The following is a 21603-nucleotide window of genomic DNA, read 5'->3' as shown; positions in this document are numbered from 1 at the left end:
AGCTACTCGGGAGGCTGAGGCAGGAGGATCGCTTGAGCCCAGGAGTTTGAGGTTGCTGTGAGCTAGGATGACGCCACAGCACTCTAGCCCGGGCAACACAGTGAGACTCTGTCTCAAAACAATAAAAATTAAAAAAAACAAAAAAAACAAAATGTGTTATAGTTAAAATTATAGATAGAATAAATCTGAAAATTTTCTGATTCTCTAATTAAAAGACTTTTTGGTAAACCTTAGAACAAAACAATTGAGTCTAAAAAAACAAAAATTCTCTTCAAATTACTAATACAAATTGATTCCAACATTTTTGTCCATGGCCTTGCATTTGTTTGGAGCCTTATGTATCTGAGTGTGTTTGTGCACGGGCACATACATGGTCACATACATATTTATTACATTCTGGAATTTGAAGTCTTCATAATAAAAGGGCAAGGGTCTTATAAGAATAAAATGTCCTATCTTCCTATCAGTAGTCATTAACTAGAATGTACCTCCAGTTTCTTAGCTCTTACTCTGCTTTTCTCTCTTCTTTACCTGCCTTGGGAGAAATTTGGGAAGAATTAGGGACCAAATGGAGACCTGTTGAGTTGAACTGAAGATACTTTGACTGTAGGAGGTAGAACTGGGTTAACCTGAGGTTTTTTCATATTCCAAACCAGTTTGGTATTATACATTCCACAGTAAAAGCAGGGATGATGTGATCAACTTTGAACCAGGCAAAATTATTGCATAGTAGGCAAAGTCCTTTAGTGATCTCTTCCCCTCCTATCTTCTATTTCATGCTTTTTGACATTCTTTGATATTTTGTCTACTCATGACCACCCCACCTAACCTTCTTTTGCTTCAATATCAGACTCCAAACAGCAAAATATCTTCAAATAGTGCATTGCACCTGCCATGAGGGGCCCATTAGGCATAATGTTTAAAATGGGTATTAGACACTGAGGAGTGGTAAGTCTTCTGCTGAATTGGAGAATACATGCTGTGCCAAAAGGCTTTGTTTGTTTCCCGTGTAAAAATATTGTGCTGCCTAAATAAAATTGGTTTGTGAAAAAACCTCAAGTAGTTATAGATAAATCCAAAGCAATTGAAACTTATCTACAAGTGATTGATGGGAATAATTAGAAATGTAGAGTTTTCGGCATCTCTGAGTGTGGAAGCTTGTTAAACTAAATAAATCTTCAATTGGTGTAATTGGACTGATTTGGTGGTAGGGGTGGGTGAGAAGAGAGAGTATATACATCTCTCTATATACACTCATCTATTTCAGACAGCTGAGAGCTTGCCTCTCCACATCTACTTCCTCTCTCAAACTATGCTGAACAGTTCAGAGATGGAGCTAATTACATTAAAAGAATGTTATTTAGTCACCTTAGCCACACCACACTTAATACCCATCATCATCCTTTTAAGTGCCTCTTCAGGGCTTAACAAAAACAAAGAATCATTTATGGGGAGGAGAAATGGCACTGTCATGGATGAGACAATAGAAATATAGATAGGAATAGATAGGAAAATAACCAAATTCATGAATTTGAAAACTCTAAAAAATAGAAAGTATCCAGTAATGTTTTTGTGAGCATTTCTATAGGTGATTTTTGAATCTAGTCAGGAAGTCTAGGGTTAGTTAGGATTTTTCTCTTCCCTTTTCTTTTTAAAAGTACATTTCTGTTTTTATATAACTTTAATAAATAATATATCTAACTCAACTTACATTTTATGGTTTAAAGAAGATTTATTTTGCTGTTTCTTTAATTCATTTTTGCATCTACTGAGAGTTTTCTTGTGCTAGAATCACATTCCTTAAAATACCCAATGTATAGTATTCTTGTCACAACTATTCCATGATGTGTATTCAGCCTTTACCCTTCAAAAATTATCTATGGTCATCCTCCCGGCCTAGTCTTGTTTCTCCAATCTTATATCCATTTTCTTCTTTGTAACCTTATGTTTTTGTACAGAGGTAATAGTTTAATCATTATATCCATATTTAGGGAGGGGCAATAGAACTGGTCAGGCCTTTTATGACTCATCCTTCCATATACCCATACCCTGTTAACAAGTATTTTATCTCTAGAGCAAAGGTAGCATTGGAAAAACCAAAGTAGGCATTTCATTGGTTGTTCCTGCTAGAATGGCTAAACTTCAAGTGACTAACTTACTTTTTTTTCCCCTTCTCCTTTGAAATCAGTGAATTGTATGGGCATAGACCACAAAAGCAAGATATACTCAATATCAAGAGGCAAAGATTGAGAAAGTTTAGGATGCCAGAGTCTATGAAAGAATGACTTTCTTGATATAAGATTTTAAATAATTATATCCCGTAGATATAAAATGTTTCTGTAAATGTTCATAAATTGTTAACTCTGTAACTGACTAATATAATAATTGTAATTTTTTGCATTTCTACCACTGGTGAATCTAAAGTAAGAAAGAACTAGGGGCATGTTGAAGCTGGGACTCAGATTCTGGAAGTGTATAAAAATTCTAGTCCAACTCTGCTCCAGGGAAAAACAGTGTTCTGTAGAGGGCTATACTTAACAACAAAAATTCCCTTAAGATAATGCAATATCTCTAATTGAATGACCACTGCACTACATTATGAATTATAAATGTGCTTCCCAGATAGATCTGCCCATTTCTATAAGCAAGTAAAAGCTACTGTAATTAATTATTGAATCAGTGTCATATATTCATGCCTACACCTAACCTATATACATTCACCCATTATTCTCTTTTGAGAATTAGTTACACGACTCAGTTCCCTAGAGCCTGTCTACTGGGTGATTTGATAAAATCAAATTTCTGACCTTAGAAAGTTTAGCCCTTTAAAGATGATGATTCTGATGATTCAGTCATCCCAGCTGTATTCATTCATTTCTCAATATTTATTAAGTTTTTAGTCTGTGTCTGTGTGGATAAATGTATGATTTATTTATATACACTATGTACAATGTATAAATGTACATTTATGCATCTTGATTGTGTATATTTGTGTGTGTGTATATATATATATAACAGTTATAGCCTTGTGAAAGCCAAACATAGGATTGAACCACATTGCTAATTATTTATGAAGCTCAGAGCCTTAGAGAACTATATTTTCAGAGGATAGAGTTTTGATGGTTAGGGAAGAAAAAAAGGACAAAAGAGGAGGAGAAGGGAAAAATGAGAAACCATATGGTTTCTTTGCTTATTTACTTTTCTCATTTCTCTCTCCTTGTCTGCTTCTCACCTTCTTCACTTTCATCCTCTCAATTCTTTCCCCACATATTCCCATCCATATGCATACTCTCACAGTATTTAGTCACTCTTGCATTTAATATGTATGTATTGAGCACCTGCAAAATATTATGACAAGTGGAAGTTGGGAGTTGGAGGATATTCTTGAATTCCTTCTCTTCCCACTACTATATAGCTTGCTAGACCATACTGTGACTAAGAGTGAATATATAGAACAAAGAATTCTTAGTCTCCAGGAGTTTGTTATCTAAAGGTAAAGGCAGAATAAACTTAAAACTATGGAAATATTAAACCCTCATGATACTAGAACTGGAAGGATCCCTTCTAGTTTGAAAGGAATAAAGAATGAATCAGGAAAGATGGTAAATTAACAAATAATATATAATAAAAATATAAATTAATGTACAATCATGTTAAATTAATAGCTTACATTTTTAAGCATTTGTCCTGATTTACCTTGTTGACATACCATTGAGTTCCCTAGCCATATGAAATTGACAAGAGACAGAAGATCTGATTTGGTCATTTTTTGATACCAGCACAGGATGTAAGGCCAACTTCTTATCTCATTTAAAAGACCCTGAGCCATGATTTTGATTATATGACATCCTGGAAGATGCAAAACCATATATAGAGAGTAAACAGATCATTTCTTGCCAGGAGTTCTATGGGGAGGGAGGAAAGAATGAATAGGTGGAGCACGTGGGACTTTTAGGGTGATGAACTTATTCTGCATGATATTGTAATGGTGAATACATGACATTACCCACCTTTCAAAACCCATACAATTGTATAACACAAAGAGTAAACCCTAATGTAAAATATGGACTTTAGTTAATAATAATGTATTATTATATTAGTTACTAGTTTTTCAGTTGTAACAAATGTACCACACCAAGGCAAATAGTGTGTGTGTGAAGTAGGGAGACAAGTTGTATGGGAACCCTCTGTACTGTCTGCTCAATTTTCTATAAATGTAAAATTTCTCTAAAAAATAAAAATAAATGCAGTCTATTAATTAAGGAAAAAAAGACTGAGCCATGATGACCTAGTTCTTGGAAATGTGAGTATCATGTGTTATGTTGTTTCACTCATATTAAGGACAACACAAGAAGCAATTAAAAGAATATTGTTGGTAAAAGGGTCTGAATAGACCTGTCTCCAAAGATACGCAAATACAAATGAGCAATAAGCATATGAAAAGATGCCCAACCTCATCAGCCATCATGAAAAAGCAAATCAAAACAAAACAAAACAAAACTACAGTTAAATGCCACATCACACTTACTTAGGATGGCCAAATTTAAAAACGAAAAAGAAAATAACAAATGTTGGTAAGGATATGGAGAAATTGGAGTGCTCACACATGGCTGGTGGGAATGTCAAATGGTATAACCACTTTGGAAAATAGTCTGGCATTTTCCCAAAAAGTTAAACATAAAGTTATCAGTACCAAGTAACCCAGAAATTCAACTCCTAGGCATATGTCCAAGAGAAATTAAAACATTTGTCTGCACAAAAACTTGCTCATGAATGTTAATAAAGTGGAAGCAAGCTAAATGTCCATCAATTGATGAATGGATAAATAAAATGAGGTATATCCATACACTGGAATATTATTTGGCTACAAAATGGACTGAAGTACTGATACATTCTACACCATGTGTGAACCTTTAAAAGATTATGCTAAATGAAAGAAGCCAGACACAAAAGACCACACATTGTATGATTCCCGTCATATTAAACCCCCAGAATAGACAAATCTATAGCTACAGAAAGTGATTGCTTAGGGCTGGGAGCCTTATGAGGGATGAGGAGTGACTGCTAATGGGCATGGGGTTTCTTTCTGGGATGATTAAAATGTTCTAAAATTTGTTATGGTGATGGTTACTCAACTGGGTGAATATACTAAAAATCATTGAACTATATACATTAAAATGGTGGATTGTTTGGTATGTGAATGATATCTCAGTAAAGCTGTTCCCCCCCACAAAAAAGAATATTATATATTTGTCTTTTTATTTTAAAAGGCATAGCAATGCTTATTTGCTGCTACTAGCCGCTGGTTGATGACAAAAGTCTTAGGGTTACTTCCTCAAGAGGTTTATATTTGTAATTATCAACAATATTGTCATCCTACATTTGCATAGTATTTAGTTAACGTAGCATTTTCAAATGGACTCTTTTATTTGGACCTCAAAATGCTAAATAAAGTGCCTGATAAAGTAAATATTGTATAGATGAGAAAACATATTCAGAGAGGTGAAGTGAATTGCTAAAGGCAGTAATAAGTGCTAAATCTATGTCAGCAACCCTTGGAAATTCTAACAGAAAGCAAGGTACTTTTTTATACTACCCTATGGTTTGTTTTTTACATGGTAGTTTAAAACAATAGAAATTTATTCTCTCAAGGTTCAGGAGGCCAGAATTCTGAAGTCAGAGCATCAGCAGGGTTGGTTTCTTCTGAAGGCTCTGAGGAAGAATCTATTCCATGCCTCTCTCTTAGCTTCTGGTGGCTGCCAGCAATCCTTAGCATAGCAGCATCTCTCCAACCTTTGTCTCCATTGTCACATAGCATTCTTCCCTGTGTATCTATATACCTGAACTTCTACCTCCTTTCTCTTATAAAGACAGCAGTCATTGGATTTAGGTCCCACCCAGTTCCAGTATGACCTTATCTTAACTAAACTAATTACATCTTCAAAGATCCCACTTCCAAATGAGGTCATATTCTGAGATTCTGGTAGACATAAATTTGGGAGGGGGGATACTATTCAATCCAGTACACCCTTCATTATGGAGTATCACCTGAAAATCAGTATGATCTCTGTTGTGGATTAGGTGATCTTTTGTGAAGATTACTTTGAAAACAAATAGGATAGTAAGATGGCACTGGTAGCTTTTTGTTTGAGTACTTTCTCAAGTTAATTCACGCTCTCTTTTTTGGTTATTTTATTCATACTGTTAAGAAAAAGGCAAAGTCTTTTTCTGTGGCCAGGAATATGTTGGCAGAGCCTCACCCTCTCAACTCTGACTCACATGTCTGCTTTTAATCTAGAGCCAAATAACTATCGGACCATGCATGGCCGGGCAGTAAATGGCAGCCAGTTGGGAAAGGATTACATCCAGCTGAAGAGCCTGTTGCAGCCCATCCGGATTTACTCCAGAGCCAGCTTGTATGGCCCTAATATTGGGCGGCCCAGGAAGAACGTCATTGCCCTCCTAGATGGGTAGGTCAGATTATTTAGCTGTTCTTATGATGTTGTTAATTAAATGTAATGAATTAATGTATTTGTATTTTTCCTGGTTATTTTTGGTCTTACAAAGAAAGGAAGGACTTTTTCCATAGTGGCTTCCCCCACTCTAAATCAGAGATTCCCCTTGAAACAGTGGAAGAACTTCTCATCTCTCCAGGCCTTCCATGGTCAGCAGAGAGTGATGAGATATCACAATCTCTAGGATGGGTTGGAAGGGATGCATTTTTGAAAAAAACACATTTAATATTACAGTACTTCATAGCTTCATTTTATATTTTTAAAAAAGCAAAAAAATTACTCGCTCTATTCCAGTGACCTCTTACAAGAGTGAAGCTTTACAAAATCTTGGCCAGCAGAGTTGGATTAGAAAGCAATAAAAAGGAACAAACTGTGGATACATGCAACAGTCTGGATGAATCTCCAGAAGATTATACTGAATAAAAAAAGCCAATACAGTTACATACTGTATGACTCCATCTATATAACATTTGTGAAATGACAAAATTATAGAAATGGAGAACAGATTACTGGTTGCCTGAGGTTAAAGAGGTAGTGAGGGGAGGGCAATGAATATGGTTAGAAAGGGCTACAGGAGGGATCCTGGAGGTGATGACACTATTCAGTATCTTGACTGTGGTGTCAGATACATGAACCTACACAGGTCAGAAAATTGTATAGAACTAAACACACATATACACGTATGAGTGTACGTAAAACTGGGGAAATCTGAATAATATTGGTGGATTGTATCAATGCCAATATTCTGGCTGTGATATTATGGTTTTCCAAAATGTTACCATTGGGGAAATCTGGGCAAAATGTGTGGAGATTTCTCTTTGTTTTTCCAATTGCATGTGAATCTGCAATTATCTTAATAAAAATTTTAATTAAAAAGAAAGAAAAAGGGCCAGGCATGGTGGCTCATGCCTGAAATCCTAGCACTCTAGGAGGCTGAGGCGGAAGGATTGCTTGGGAGTTCAAGACCAACCTGAGCAACAGCGAGACCTCGTCTCTACTAAAAATAGAAAAATTAGCCAGGCGTGGTGGTACGTGTCGTGGTGGTACGTGTCTGTAGTCCCAGCTACTTGGGAGGCTGAGGCAGGAGGATCCTCTGAGCCCAGGAGTTTAAGGTTGCAGTGAGCTATGATGACGCCACTGCACTCTACTCAGGGCGACACAGCCTCTATCTCAAAAAAAAAAAAAAAAAAAAAAAATAGGAGTCATGTTACATAGGGGCTTATAGGCATAAAAATGGGTTGGAATTTCTTGTAAGTACATTTGGGAAGATACTGAATGTTTTTAAGCTGGAGGAAAATGATTAATTATATAAAAAGTATGTTATGTCTACTCTGTGGAAAATGGATTGGAGAGGAAGCAGGGAAGTCAGTGATAAGGCTGCTGCAGTAGTGCAGAGAAAGAATGAAGGGGACACGGACTAGGGTGGTGGCAGTGGAATATATTGTTGGAGGTAGGATTCACAGGACATGATGATATATTGGATAAGTGTATGATAATGTGACATAGGGATATGTAAGTAATTGGGTAGATGGAATTGTTATAACGAAGATGGGAAGACTGGGGAATAACTGGTTCTGGGAAGAAAATCATGACTTTGGTTTTCATGTTATGTTTATTATGATTGACTCTAAATAGAAATGTCAAGTATACCATTGAATACAAATGAAGTGATCAAGACCTCTACTAGAGATATTAATTTGGGGAGCCATTAGCATGAAAATGGAATTTAAAGCCATAGGAATAGAGGAGATCATTCAAAGAGAGTATAAAAAAGGAGACAGAGGCTTAGGAGAGAGCCCTGAGGACCTTGCACGTTTAGAAATACAGGAAAAGATAAATGGCCTCAGAAGTGAGAGGAAGGGAGAAAATGCAGTGCACGCAAACCAAGAAAAGAGAGTTTCGAATTAGGAGGGAGTGCTGCTAAAAGGTCAGGAGGTCAAGTAACAGGAAGACAGGAAAGTGCCTTTGGATTTGGCAATATGTAAGTTGTTGGTAACCTTGAGAAACACAGTTCAGGAGAATGGTGGGAACAGAAGTTGGATTGCTGTCGTCAAATGAGTGAATCGGGTGTGAGAAATTGGAAATAATACAGACAAAAATTCTTAGGAGAATTTTTACCGTGAAGGCAGACAGAAAAACAAAGGCAATTGTGTGGTCAAGGAAGATGATGGCATTTTTCCCTTTTAATTTGGTAGATAATAGAATAGGTTTGTAGGTTGCTGAGATAGATCCTTGAGAGGAGAAGAGCTAGATGATACAAGAGGAGGAGGATATAGCCAACGTGAGAAGTCCTTTAAGGTTAGAAGAAATGGAATCCAGAGGGATTGACCTTCATTATATGGAGGGATAATTCCTCCAGCATAAGAAATAAATATTTCTCTATGTAAGAGATAAAAAAGTCATACTTAGGAGAAGCCTCTACCCTGTACATTAAGTGTAGTCAAGGCATCCTGGTTTGTGTACATGGTGTAAAAGTGAACACATAGATGCTAGTTTGTTATGAGTAAGTCAAGACTCTTGGATATAGTAATAAGCAACAGATGAAAAAAATGAGCATGTCACTGGGATATTATGGTGGCAAATGGTGGGCTCCACTTCCTCCATATCCAAAAATAAAAATAGGACTCAAGAGACTAGAGAAAATCACTTAGGGCTAGGAAAGATACTGATGAACATTTTTTTTTCTTTTATGTGCCAGAAAGAAAAAAAATGGAGATTTATAATATCTTTCTTAATGTATATGTACTAAATATACAGTGAAATATAACTAGAAACACATAAACATCCCAGCAACTAGAACTAACAATAACAAAAATGTCACCACTCTAAATTACCAGCTCTGTAGTCTTTTCTAATCCTCTTGGTTGTACAGATATAATTTTACATAGTCGCGATCATTGTATATGCATGATTTTGAGTTCTGCATTTTTCACTCATTGCTTCATATGACCCTTTCCTTATTTCTACATAGTTCTCATATTCATCATTCTTAATAGCAATAAAATATTCCATTGCATTAATGTACCAAAGTCTGCCTAAGCTTTCCCTCGCTGTTGGGCATTTGGGCTGTTTCCAGTTTTTGCCTGTAATATACAGCACAGCTATAAACATCTTTATACAAATAGGTTTTTTATTTCTTTTGAATTAAATCCTTGGGCTATATTCCAAAAAGTTGGGTTTCTACGTCAAAGTATATGATAATTTTTATGGCTCTTATATTTGTTGCCAAATTTCTTTTCAGAACAATTTCTCACCAGTTTGCAGGACAGCACTGTGTTAGTGTGTCTTTTTCCTCAATATCCTACAGCAAGGAGTATTGTCATTTTTAATCAATTTACTCTATTTTAATTAATGCAAGATCATGCTGCATGGTTGTTTAAACTTAAATTTTGTTAACTATAAAAAATCTGAGGATTTTCAAAATCTGTATGTTGTCTTATATAGTCTTATCCCAAGTTTTGTTAGTATCATAATAACCATTTTGCCTGAGGCCCAGACCAGAGGCCATTTTAAATTCAGTCTTCCTCTATGTCCACATACTCAATTGTTATTAAGTAATGTAATTTCTTACTTCTAAGTATCAATCATATCCCATCTTCTTTTCATTTTATTTTAAACGTTATCATTTTTTCTCCTAACGGATTTCTCTGTATCCAGTCTCAGACTTTAATAATTTTTCTGTTTGGATGTCTGAGTAGTTGTTTTTAGACTTATTAAATTTATTTCATGTCAGTGTAGTCGCTTTTACAGCTGTTTAGACTTATTTTCAATCATGGTACTTTTCACAGAATTAATGAACAAACTAGTATTTTACATCCAACGGTTTTAGTAGCGTGGAAAAATAGAAAAGAAGCCCATGAGCTGTTGCTTGTATGTAGAACTGAGTCTGATTATTTAGGTAGATGTCTAGAACATTATTGCTTTATTAGTCCTATTTAACAAAAATAATAAATGATTCCTAGGAAACCCACCCTGTCAGGTGCTCTTCATTCTGCGACTGTTCTGGGTTCGCTCACAATGTACCTGACTTGTGGGTGCCCAATAAACCACCCACCTATGTGCTCTGCTGCTCTGGCAGTTCTGAGGGCTGGCCAAGGCAGAACAATGCCCCTCTGTGTATATAAAGATTTTCTATAGCTTGCCATTTTCCTCCTTGATCTTGCAGCTAATGTGGGCTGCATTCACACATGGGTCTCTATGTGACACTTACAGTAGACCTAAACAACAAGGTTCACTGAATGGGGACTAATGCTCCTATAAAATAGAATAATTTTCTTTAAAAAATGCAATATCTGGTTACTCTTGCTTGAAATACAAACCCCGTCAGATGCACTCCTGGCCTTTAAGGTCTGTACCTGCATAAATTTGCAGCTAATTAAGTAGCTATACCCCCTTGTATAACCTGCCTTCTAGCTACATCAAAGTGCAGTATATGTAAATCTTGGAAGATGACATACTCTTTTTTACCTTTGTACCTTTTTATTTTGTGTCATTTTGTTTGGAATACCACCCTCTCCTCTTGTTTTTCTTTTTTCCCTAGATCTTCTCTGACATCTTCAGTCTGGATTTCTTATGGCCTCCTCTGCCCTTACATAGCATTTTGTTTATTTTACTGCTGTAGCACTTATCAAATTAATGACAACATTTGTTTACATATTTGCCTTCCCTGATATACTATAGACTAGGATCAGGACCCCATCTGATTTATTCATTCTGTGTCTTCAGAACCTAGGAATACAGGAAGTGTCTTATAAATGCATATCAAATGAGTAATATCTGTCTCATTAAATAACTGACTCTAGGGTCATCTGACATGAAAACACTTTACATAATTGTGATTGTCAAGTATTGTAAATCTTTGTATAAATAATTGATAAATTATGGTGATTTTTATAAATCATAGTGATTATCTTTAGTTTTATAGAACCAAACCAAGTTTTGAGCTTTAAAAAATTTTTATTGATATGTAATAATTGTACATATTTATGAAATACATGTGATATTTTGATACATGCATACAATATGTAATGATCAAATTGGGATAATTAGGATATTCATCATCTCAAACATTTATCATTTCTTTGTGTTGGGAACATTCCAAATTTTCTCTTCCCGCTATTTTGAAATATACAATAAATTATCGTTAACTATTGTTACCCTACTGTGCTATCAAACACTAGAACTTATTCCTTCTAACTGTATTTTAGTACCCATTAACCAACTTCTCTTCATAACCCCTCCCCCAAACTCTCCCCAGCCTCTGGTGACAACCATTGTACTCTCTACCTCCATGAGATCCATGTTTTTCGCTCCCATATATGAACGACAACATATGTTATTTGTCTTTCTATGCCTGGCTTATTTCACTTGACGTAGTATCTCTAGTTCCATCCATGTTGCTGGAAATGGCAGAATTTCGTTCCTTTTTATGGCTGAATAGTATTCCATGTGTATATATACCACATTTTCTTTGTCCATTCATCTATTCATAGACAGTTAAGTTGCTTCCATATTTTGGCTATTGTGAATAGTGCTGCAGTAAACATGGGAGTGCAGGTATCTTTTCAACATACTAATTTTCTTTCTGTTGGATACATATCTAGCAGTGGGATTGCTGGATAAGCATTTTTACTTAGGTAGTTATAGGACTAAACAGGGCTCTCTCCCAAATGTGAAATCCATTAGGACGTAGATGGAATCTTCATGTTTGTGTTTTCAAGGACTAGCATATTGTCTGGAAAATGGAAGTATTTGTTTCACTGTTTTCATGTCCTCATTTGGCAACTGGCTATTCCCAATCATTGATTTTTATCTAAAGGCATGAACAGCTGGGCACGGTGGCTGATGCTTGTAATGCCAGCATTTTGGGAGGCTGACGCAGGAGGATCACTTGAGGCCAGGAGTTCAAGACCTGGGCCTGGGCATCATGGCAAGACTGCATCTCTACAAAAAAGTAGAAAAATTAGCCAGGCATGGTGGCATGCACCTGTAGTCCCAGCTAGTTGAAAGGCTGAGGCAAGAGGATCATGTGAGCCCAGGAATTTGAGATTGTAATGAGCCATGATGACACCACTGCCCTATAGTCTAGGCAACAGAATGAGACCTTGTCTAAAAAAAAAAAAAAAAAAAAAAAGCAAAGTGAGCCTACAGATGCTGCAATCTTATGATAAAACTTGACCAATGAGAAGTTGCTTCTTATGGTGAGCAAACAAAGTAGTTTCTTGAGGTAGAAACTACTTCTGGTGAAGATGCTGTGAACATTGTTGAAATGACAACAAACAATTTAGAATATTGCATAAACTTAGTTGGTAAAGCAGTGACAGAGTTTGAGAGGATTGACTTTAATTTTGAAAGAAGTTCACTGTGGGTAAAATGCTATCAAACAGCATCGCATGCTACAGAGAACTCTTTCATGAAAAGAGTCAATTGATGCAAACTTCACTGTTATTTTAATAAACTCCCACAGCTACTCCAGCCTTCAGCAACCATCATCCTTATCAGTCAGCAGCCATCAATATTGAGGCGAGATCCTCCACCAACAAAGTGATTATGACTTGCTAACGGCTCAGGTGATTGTTAGCAGTTTTTTTTAGCAAGGAAGTATTTTCAAGTTAAGGTATATACATTGTTCTTTTAGACATAAGTCTATTGCACAATTAATAGACTACAGTATAGTATAAACATAACTTTTATATGTGCTGGGAAACCAAAAAAATTGTGGGGCTTGCTTTATTGCAATATTTGCTTTATTGTGGTGGTCTGGAACTGAACCCACAGTATTGCTGAGGTATGCCTGTACATAGCCAACTATCACAAGACAGAAGAAAGAAACCATTAGCATGAAAGAGAAAAACCAAGATAAATAAATTAAACAATTTACTCAAGAAGAGTTATCATTCAAGATCAGTTCTTTAAAAATAAAAATCTGTGATTAATGTCCTTATAGAGATATAGAAAAATTTTGTACTTATATTTATAAAAGTATATTTGTAAATTATATTTGTAAAAATATAATTCTATAAAAAAGGTATAATCAGAACAAAAAGATATTTTGAAACTAAACATATACTTGTAGAAATTAAGTCTAATAAAGTTTAGGCAATGATTTCTTAGATATAGCACTAAAGACGTAAGTGATAAACTAAAACACCACCATCAAGAATATGAACAGATCGCACAAAGAATAGGAGAAAATATTTGCAAGTCATATATCTGTAAAGTACTTGTATCCAGAATACATATAAAGAACTCTTACAACTCAATAATAAAGAGACAAATAACCTAGTTGAAATATGGGAAAAAGGGATTTGAACATTTTTCCAAAGAAGATATACAAATAGCCAATAAGCACATGAATAGATGCTTAACATTGTTAGTCATTAGGGAAATGTAAATCAAAACCTCCATGAGATACCACTTCACACCCACTAGAATGGGTATAATCAAAAAGGCATACAATACAAGTATTAGAGAGAGTGCAGAGAAATTGGAACCTTGATACAATGCTGGTGGGAATATGATATAGTTTAGTGCTTTGGAAAACAATCTGGCAATTACTTAAAAGGTTAAACATAATTAACATATGACTAAGCACTTTCTCTCTAAGAGAAATGAAAACTCTTGTACACGTAAAAACTTGTACACAAATATTCATAGAAACATTATTCATAATAGCCAGAAAATGGAAACAGTCCACAAGTCCATCAAGTGATGAATGGATAAATAAAATGTGGTATATCCATATAATGGAATATTTTCAGACAATTAAAATAAATGAAGTACTAAAACATGTTACAGCATGGATGAACCTTGAAAACATTATGATCACTGAAAGAAGCCACTCACAAAAGCTACACATGGTGATTCACTTTATATGAAATGTCCAGAATAAGCAAATCAATAGAAACTAAGAGTAGATTAGTCCTTGCTTAGGGCTAGTGGAGACTGTGGGGAAATGGGGAGTGACTGCTAATGGGTACAGGGTTTCTTTTTGAAGTGATGAAATATTCTAGAATTAGATTATGTTAATGGTTGCACAGCTCTTTAAATATAATAAAAACTATTGAATTGTAAACTTACATGGATGAATTGTATGGTATATAAATTATACCTCCAGAAAGCTCTTAGGAGTCTAATAAAATAATTGGAAGATAAAATCAAGAATATTTCCCTTGCGAAGAGCTTTAGACAGAGATGGAAATCTTGAGATAAAACATTACTGATATAGATGATCAATTCAGGATACCCAACAGCTGTCTTATAGAAGATCCAGATCTAGAAACAAGGAAGAAAAATATGATTACAGAAAGAATGAAAAGTTTACCAACCTTAACAATATAAAAGTAAAGAGACAGTTGACAGAAAATAGAAGGTAAAAATGGAAAGAAGAAATAACACATATGAGGGGTGATATCCTTATATAATATATGAAGATTCTGAAAATATTGTCTAAACCATTGGGATAATAAATGGAGAGGTAGAGAAGAGGAGGCCCAGAAAATGAAGCACATGGAATTTGCTTGACTCTTGGTTAGAATGACTTATAGCAGCACTTTCTTAAATGTGCTCTGGAGAATATCAGTTCTGCAGGATATTAACATTATGTGGAGGGAAAAAACATTAAAGGTTCCATGGTCAAGTAAGTTTGAGAACTACTGGGATCCACACACTTACTGAAACACTTACCTTTAATACATTAGTTTACATTCTGAATCTCCAAGAAAGGGATTTAGCATGCAGAATTCTCTGAATTTATTTGACCACAGAGTCTTATTTTCAGAGACCTTCTTGAGGGACTAGTGTTCCACTAACACATTTGGAGCACATTGACTTAGAATATGAGTGTCTGGTTCAGGTGAGGGATGGCAGTAGAGCAAGCACTAAAAAAAGAATTACAGGTTGGAGAACCCAGAGAACCTGCACTGCTTCAAGAGCCTCATTTCTGGTGTACATGCTTTCATTCTTGTCCTCCTCTAATCTATTCACCATTCAGTTGCCAGAAAAATCTTTACAAACATAATTCATATGATGCCAGTCACTTGCTAAAGACTCTTTAATGACTTTTCATGGCTCTTAGAATAAAATTGAATCTCCTTACCATGGCCCACAGGGCTATATGATGACTGATCTGGCCTCTATCCAGCTCTTCATTTTTATCATTTCATCTTTTATCTTTTATCTACCACATTTCCTTTTTCTAACTTCACTCGGACCTCACTGGTCTGGTGCATGCTGAACTTCAACTTCTACCTTGAGTGTTCTCTTCTCTTGCCACATGGCTGGTTTCTTCTCTTCCATTAGAGCACTTCTTTGAGTAACCTAGCTAAGTAATTCTCTATCTACACACCCTGAGAGTTCTCTTTACAGCACTTATTAAAATTTCAAATTGTATATTTATTGTTTGTTTACTTATTGGTTATATGTTATAAATTCCATGAGGGGGGAAAGTATGTCTGCTGTATTTCCCATTGTATAATATAGACAGTACGGGCATAAAGCCTGGTAACCTAGTAGGTGCTCAAATTTGTTGAATGAATGAAGGGAGGAATGGAATTTCTCCCAACATTCTATAGAGTTGCTAGTGGAATATTCTAACCTGTACCTCTGTTAGAAACAGAAAGCTGGACAGAGCTTTCTGCTCCCATGGTCCCAGACAGCTATGGAAATCATTCAAAATTGAGCAAAGGAGAAAGAAACAGAACAAAACTAGGAAGTAAGTAATGGTCTTTGCCATCACAGCAGACCACATGATATATGGTGTATGTTTAATACAAACCAGAAATAGAAAAATTGCCTTTTTATATCCAGAATTTCTATCTTTGGTTATGTCTAATTACCAATACTTCTACTAATTGCCTAATGCTGATTTGTGGACTTCACATTTTACTAAAAGCATGGGTAGCTGTGAAAGTTATGTGGATGGATAAGGATTGAAATTTCACTGTATTCCTATGCACAGGCTTTCATTATGACATCTGCAGGCTCAAGGTACTTTAGACTTCATGAGTCCCTTCCTCCTTAAAGACATTAAAAATTATATTTTACAACTCCATTGGTATGAGGACAAATATATTAAAACATTATTTTCAATTTAAAACTTTATTTTTTTCTTCTGATTTAACCTTGGTCCATAAAAGTATTGTAGGTCCGAGGCATTGTGCCTGCTGTGCCTAATTGCCTAATAGAGAAGTCAGTCCTGCCTATATACATGTCAAGAAGAGAATGCAAATAGAGACAAAAGGTAGTTTGGGGTATTTATTTGCTACCATATCCACTGTGAACATCAGTCTCCTCATAGGGGTATAATAATAAATTATTCATGAGGTCTCTTTCAGCTCTAAGCTTCTTGGGTTCTAACACAATTTAGCACAAAATAAAAGACTTCCCAATTTATTTCCTAATATATAACAATAGGCTTCTATTTTCTCTTATAGTGAGTCAATACAGCAAGATGGTAATGAGCGTACACTTTGGAACTAAATGAGACCTGGATTATCTACTAGCTGAGTCATCTTGAGGAATTGTTTAACCTCTCTAAAGTATCATTCCTCTTATCTATAAAATGAGACTAATAAGCTTACCTATGTCTTGGGTTTGTTGTGAAGATAAATGAAGATAATGAATTTAAAGTGCTTAGTACAGTTCCTGGCATATGTTGACACCTAAATAAATGTTAGCCACAACTGTCAAGAAGAACAGATATATTTCAAAGATGAAAAGGCAGGTTTTAGTCTAATAGCTTTTTTGTACATGACTCAATGTAGCTTTCTAAGCAGTTCAGAGACTTACATGAGGAAAGGAACTAGCAAGATTTAGCTACAATAACATGTCAGTATAATGAGGGTAACCACAGCTCTACTTCCCTCCTGTGAACTTACTTATGTCACATTCTTGTTTGGAGTGGGAAGATGCACAGCTGGGGACAATTTGGTACACAGAGTAATTATCGCAATGTTATTCCTAATAATTGTTCTGTTTTATTTCAACTGTGAAAGAGTTATATGACTTGACCAAACTGCAGGAGGAGAAAAGAGAACAGTATATTACTCTTAGTTTATAAGAAGAGAATTCCATCTCTCTGCCTCTAGAGAGGAACCAAAGATGTTCAGGGCTCATTAACAGGGAAGCACCGGCTACTGCAAAGTTCTGTTCCCTAGCTGAGAATTGTGTTAACAACCAGTTACTTCTAAACTTGCTTTCTTTTACTTTTACTTTTTTCTTGGAAAAGACTTCTTTCATGATTGGAGAAGCAGACTAATTCTTTACCCAAAGTCAAGCTTATGAGTTCTTGTCATTGTGATGAAAGATGTTTTTCTATGTCTCTAACATCAGAAAAATCAATCTAGAATAGAAGTTAGAAAGAACATTGGAGATGGAGGCTGGAGTCCTAGAACACAGATTTAGATTTGACATTTTGTAAGTCAAATGGCCTTGGGAAATATTCTTCCTTACTTTCTTCTTTTCCATTTTTTTTCCTCCCTACCCTCTTCTTTCCCTTGCAATCTTACTTTTTCCTCCAAGAGTGCTCTACTCTTACAGGTGCTGTTAAGATCACAATTTGTCACAAGTTTGGTTTATTGTCCTCCTGTATCAGAAGTACCTGGAGGGATTGTTAAAAATGCAGCATGATTCTTAGGCTCCAGCTCAGATCTCCTGAACCAGATATGGAAGGATGGGACCTATGTATTGGCATTTTGAATAAAGACCTCAAGGAATTATTTACACACCAAAGTATGAGAATCATTACCCTGTAATATAGGCAAAGCAAGTTTTATTATCTTTATTTTATATATCAGGGAATGTAGGTGCACAAATATTAAATGATTTACCAAGCTCAAAAGCCAGAACCAGGAAGAGGAAACTCACATTTATTGAGTGCCAACAATGTGCCAGGCACTACTTGTGTTCTTACATGTATGTTTTCTTGTTAATCTTCACAACATGTTTGGAAAGTAGGTGCTATTCTCTCCATATGACATGGTTCAGGGAGGTTAAACAACTTATCCAAGGTCACATGGCTAATGAGCTGTGTATCCAGATCTCAGATCAGATATCTGACTCCAGGGCCCATCCTCTTTCTACTCTGGTGCTGTTTTCCTGAATCCTCATCTTTCAACTAAGCTAAATGGTCTAACACACAAAACAAGATATAATCCTTCTCCACCTCAGTTCCACAGTGCTCACTCTCATAGAGTCAGCTTCAGACCAGGGCTTGCGCTTTTGGAAAGTTTACTTTTCTGTGTGAAATTCATGATGACATCCTGATGCATTTTTCCTCCTTTACACCAGGTTCCACAGCCAGGTCAAATCATATTCAGGTTAATTATAGCCTTCTTTGCTTGAATCCAAGTCTTTACAACTTCCTCAGCAGCATTTTGGACTGTCAAGACATGTCTATCATGATCTTCCCCTAGCCAGCATGTTCCAGCTCTAGCCAGAGCCTTCCAGATCGCTTTCAACATCTTCTCTCAGCATTCCCCATTCCCCTCCCTTTCCCTTCATTCCAATCAAGCAAATCTATTTGATCTTCCTATATGTGTTTTTCTCTTACATCTGCCTCTGGCTTCTTGCAGACATTGTCCTGTAACCTCCTTTCTCCCAACCCTGCATTAGCAGCAAATGGGCTTCATCCTGGGGGCCAGTTCCAGGTGATAGTGCCTGGCACCCTATCTCAAGAAAGATTCTTAGGCCAATTCTGAGATAACTGAGGGAGTATTGAGATCTACTACCAATGTCTGCCATAGGCTCAGGAAAAGGAAACAGCACCACATATAGCACAAATTTGCCATCTCTGCATGGTTATAACAAAGGCTTTAGAGCCAGAATTTAGTTTGAATCCCAGCTCTGCAACTTATTAACCTGGGTGATCTTAAGCAGTTTCTTTATAAAATGAAACTGATAATACCAATCTTACAGGATTGTAAAATGTGTAAACTGCTTATCAAGTGCCTGTCAATCAGCAAATGGTAGTTATTTTTTCCTTTCTCCATTTACGACTCTCCTTAAATTTAATGTCCTGGAAGTAACTTTTAACAATAAGAGAGACTGGACAAAAAGTCTCACCCATCTCAAATCCTGTATATTAAAGGCTTTATAATCTATAGGGAAACTAAGGGAAATGTAAGCTCAAAGGGAAGCCTAAATAGAGATATTCACTAGCTATTAAAGTCACCAAACAAATAGCTATGCTATTTATCAGTCTACTGCCAATGTGATATTATATATAAATAGAGGTGAGGAGAGCAGAGAAGGGAGGATTGAAGGGGAGGGAGGCAGGGGGAGAGAGAAAGAGAGAGATGTCAATATTTCATTAGTTCTACGTAGCACCCAGAATAGCTCAACATGTAATCAGCCATGAAAAAGTAAGTGGCTTTGGACCAAATGAAAGATGCCCCTAAATTTGTTGTTTATCTAGAGTTCAGCCTGGTTTACTATAACTCAACATGAATAATTTTCTCACTAGTTTTTCCTAGGCTTTTGTGTGGAATGGCTGTCACATCTTATTTGTGTTAGTTACATAACTAAAGATTCTTTTTATGGACAAGAAAGATCAGGCTGCTGTACTCTTATTGAAGTATGTACTCATTTAGGCATCCAGTTCTCTGTGAAGGATGTATCCTCTTTCCTGGGAGCAAAATTCAGAATCCAGTTTTTAGAGTTGTACTCTGTGGTTCAGAAGTAGAAATCAACCCCCAAAGACCATGAATAAAGATGGGCCTTATTATAAGAGAGAGCTGTGATATGCCCTGGGAGAGAAGGCTCGACAATATTTCAGATACGTCATATGTGCAGGTGGATAACAGAGGAAAGAAATTCTCCCAGATTTGGGGTCCCCTGGGGGAGGAAAGGAACTCTCACAATGAAAGGAGATATTTTGTTCTTTTCTATAGCAGCATATTGGCTCTAATGGGAAAGGCTCCTAAATACTAAAATGTCTGCCTGGCACTGGCCAATTTTGTTTGATATAGGTCCCTGTCCCCTTCCTTCTCTTATCCTTTGCGTGATTGGAGGTCAGCATGAGAAAAAATACCCCTTGCCCTCTGAGATCATAATCCAGATTTCTGTCATTGTAATTCAGATATGGAAACATCCAACCTTGGGAAACCAAGACCTTCCCCTCTTTTCAATATTCACATACTGGGTCATCTTTAATTTGTATATTCGTAGACCTAAATCTAGGGATTAGAATGGAGTGAATAGTTGAAAATCCTTGGATAATACCAGACCCTAAATGGAATTTTATTTTCCCAGTGGTATTTCACTCCTGACAGCATTATTCTATGTACATGTTATTCCACCTCTAATATTACTGTTGCTGAGCATTTTCCAGCTGTGTTGAAGGTATTCATTTATGTGGTTTGGGCCAGTTTCCGAGAAACAGGCTGAACTAGAGAGCAGAAGAATCCATCAAAGTTAGATTTGAACAAAGAAAATCATCATCTTTTTGGACTTGCTGTCCTCCACAGTGCCAATATGGATGTAAAAACAGAGTATAGGAGTGGTATAGATTCCCATGTATAAAATATAGAAAGCCCTAATTTTCAGGGAAGGAGCATAGAGGTGGGGAGAATACCCCAAACTCATTGACTATAATATCTGTTCCTTGAAATTTTATCTAATCATTTTCCTTTATGTGTTATTTCTGAGATTGGTTTTTCTTTTTCTAGTTTAAAAGAAATATTATTCAAAGACTTCTGAAAAGAGGATGTTTGCCCCATTTTAGATGATTTTTTTTCACTTCTCAGAAAACAAGGATGTGTTTGATCATCTTCGTGGTATTTGGAAGTGCATATTTTGTTTGACATTATTTGCAAATTTGATTTTTTCCTCCTCAACCTAAATGTAGAAATGCTTCCATGCTTGAAGTTGGTCTCATTATTTTGGTAAGAAGGAAAAAAGAAGAATGTAGTTTACAGCAATTTTCACGTGAACACATATTTAATATTACTGTTTCTTCAATGTTAGCTAAAACAACTTTTCTACTGCTTCGATATAGGACTAAGGTTAAAAAGATACTATAATTTGTTTAAAAATATTAAATTGTGACTGAAGTATTTTATTTTTTTAGGGTTTAGCAGGAGTGTTCTTT

The 21603-nt window shown here is 35.9% G+C and overlaps 1 protein-coding gene across 3 annotated transcripts in view; it reads left to right on the top strand.

The window, feature by feature from the left end:
• Positions 1-21603, top strand: part of HPSE2 (heparanase 2 (inactive)) — a 621208-nt gene that overhangs the window by 388594 nt on the left and 211011 nt on the right. For all 3 annotated transcript variants that reach the window (XM_012661668.1, XM_012661669.1, XM_012661671.1), the window contains one exon: positions 6299-6470. In XM_012661668.1, the coding sequence (XP_012517122.1) occupies positions 6299-6470 (172 nt within the window). The remainder of the gene's footprint in view (positions 1-6298; positions 6471-21603) is intronic.

This window comes from Propithecus coquereli, unplaced genomic scaffold (genome assembly GCF_000956105.1).
Source record: "Propithecus coquereli isolate 6110/MARCELLA unplaced genomic scaffold, Pcoq_1.0 Scaffold73, whole genome shotgun sequence".
Lineage (NCBI taxonomy): Eukaryota > Metazoa > Chordata > Mammalia > Primates > Indriidae > Propithecus > Propithecus coquereli.
This window is presented reverse-complemented; position numbering and strand designations above follow the sequence as displayed.